The following is a 1,968-nucleotide window of genomic DNA, read 5'->3' on the forward strand; positions in this document are numbered from 1 at the left end:
CTAAAATTATTTCGTCGATTAATCGCCAGTACACTCCACGTGTTCTACATCTTATATAACCTCTGATCAACCGAGTTATATTCTCCAATCATTTTTTTCGTTCAGCATTTAAAATTCTATTATACACAAGTGTTTCATTCGAAACTGCGTATCTTTTTCACTAAATAGAAAAAGCTGTACAAAATGAGCTATCAACCCTCTCGGCAACGTATAAAAGCAGCACCACTGTTGAGAAACTTCATCACAATCAGTTGTATCGTTGACTAAAGAGAAGTCGTACTTCAACTCTTTCAACAATATATCTGCTTGCAATTCGGTCTACGAATCAATCATGGAGAGACGTAATTATTTCGCAATCATGCTACTCGTTTTTGGGGTCATCGGAGTTTATTCCCATTCTCAGAGGAGCGATGTAAGTTCAAAAAATATATTCAAATTCGGTTCATTTTTGCTGTCAGTAACGAGTGAACATTTTTCATTGCATTTGATCGTTAAATTGTTAGTTATTTTGTGCATCTCTTGGAAATTCTCAGTTAGACATTAATTTTTCATAATTACAGGCAGGCCATGTTCTTCCATCGGTCGAATCGGTTCAAGACTCTTCTGACGAGGGGGTGAGTTATCTCGAAACCACAAATTTATAAAAATATTAACCCTCTCGGACCGTATGTTGCTTCTGGCCCAATGAAACTGCATCGGTCATTAAGGTCGGGGTTCTAACTGCCTATTTCAATCACGCAAGGTTAGATTGCACCTTAGATACTGCTAAACCAAGAGATAAACTGCTTTAACTCATCGAAATATCAATATGAAGTCGGCGTTTCATGTTGAATTGGCGTTGTGTGAAAAGGTGCTTTAGTTATCGCAAAAGAAAAGTGGGTATACATTTTTTTTTCGTACTCCAAATGTTATTTCCTTTCAAAGGGAAGCTAATATGATGTATTTAAGGTATTCGGTGCTAGATTAATTCGTAAATTTTCCTGATTTTGCTCCCCAAGGACCTGGTGCTGCGCGCAGCGAACATTCAAAAATTCATATTTCCCAACAAAAAAACCGAAATGTCACAATGGATTCGGAAACTAGAAAGTATATTTTGAGATAAAATTATGAAGGGAATCATTTTCCGTCAGCGCGAAATAGGTCTCGGTCTGAGAGGGTTAATAAAAAAATGTTTCTTCTTCAAAGTTAAGATAATTCTATGGAAAGTCTCGACGAATTAGTCGAACGTTCAATTGCGCCAACTTTCCTTCCCCCGCACCTTTATTCGGACTTTCCTTATAAAATTCATTCTGAAGCAGAACTTTGGAATCGCTCATTTCTCAAACACCATTTGAATCTCTTTTACAGCTGGCTGATTTCTCAGTTCTTCACGCTAATAAGGACGCTGGTGGAAGATCGAGGAGAGATAAACCGCCGTCTGAGAAGAAAAAGGTGGAACAGGTAGCTAAGGCAGCGAGAAATTTCGTTTTCCGACAACCACAGACTTTGAGTTCAGCTGAGTTAGCTCATCAGATTGATATGCGAGAGCTCCTTGGCTATGTCGATATTAATACGAGGACGGGTATGAACACAGACATGGCCATAGACCGCGCTATAGCGCAACATACTCAACTGGTTCGTCGAATCAAACAATATATTCGAGCGCATCCCTCCCAATAGTACGGGCGCAACAAATGTTACAGAAGATAAAACTCAGTTGAAAGATTATCAATAAAATTGTAAGCCCCGAAAGTTTTCGGAAAATTGTTGTTCATCCTCTAAATTGAAGATGAACCCAGAATTTTTTCAGATTTTTTGGAAGCCTACAAAACCTTGTAAACTCGACTGTTCCCTAAAGTACCCAGTATACACACCGTGCACCGAAAAATATAGTGTACACACGCCGAGCTAATAATGTTTTATGACCAGTTAAAAATCCAAATGGCTGCGGTAAAGAGTTTTTTCCAGAATTCCACCTAACAATATTGC

At 38.5% G+C, this 1,968-nt stretch overlaps 1 protein-coding gene across 1 annotated transcript; it reads left to right on the forward strand.

Annotated features, from left to right (window-relative positions):
- The first annotated feature begins 214 nt into the window (after positions 1-214).
- On the forward strand, positions 215-1,721 carry LOC122412253 (uncharacterized). Its single transcript, XM_043421687.1, has 3 exons — positions 215-412; positions 561-614; positions 1,348-1,721. The coding sequence occupies exons 1-3, from the start codon at positions 332-334 to the stop codon at positions 1,657-1,659; spliced, it is 447 nt and encodes a 148-aa protein (XP_043277622.1). The 5' UTR covers positions 215-331; the 3' UTR covers positions 1,660-1,721.
- Positions 1,722-1,968: the final 247 nt, after the last annotated feature.

The sequence above is a fragment of the Venturia canescens genome, chromosome 6 (genome assembly GCF_019457755.1).
Source record: "Venturia canescens isolate UGA chromosome 6, ASM1945775v1, whole genome shotgun sequence".
Taxonomy (NCBI): Eukaryota; Metazoa; Arthropoda; class Insecta; order Hymenoptera; family Ichneumonidae; genus Venturia; species Venturia canescens.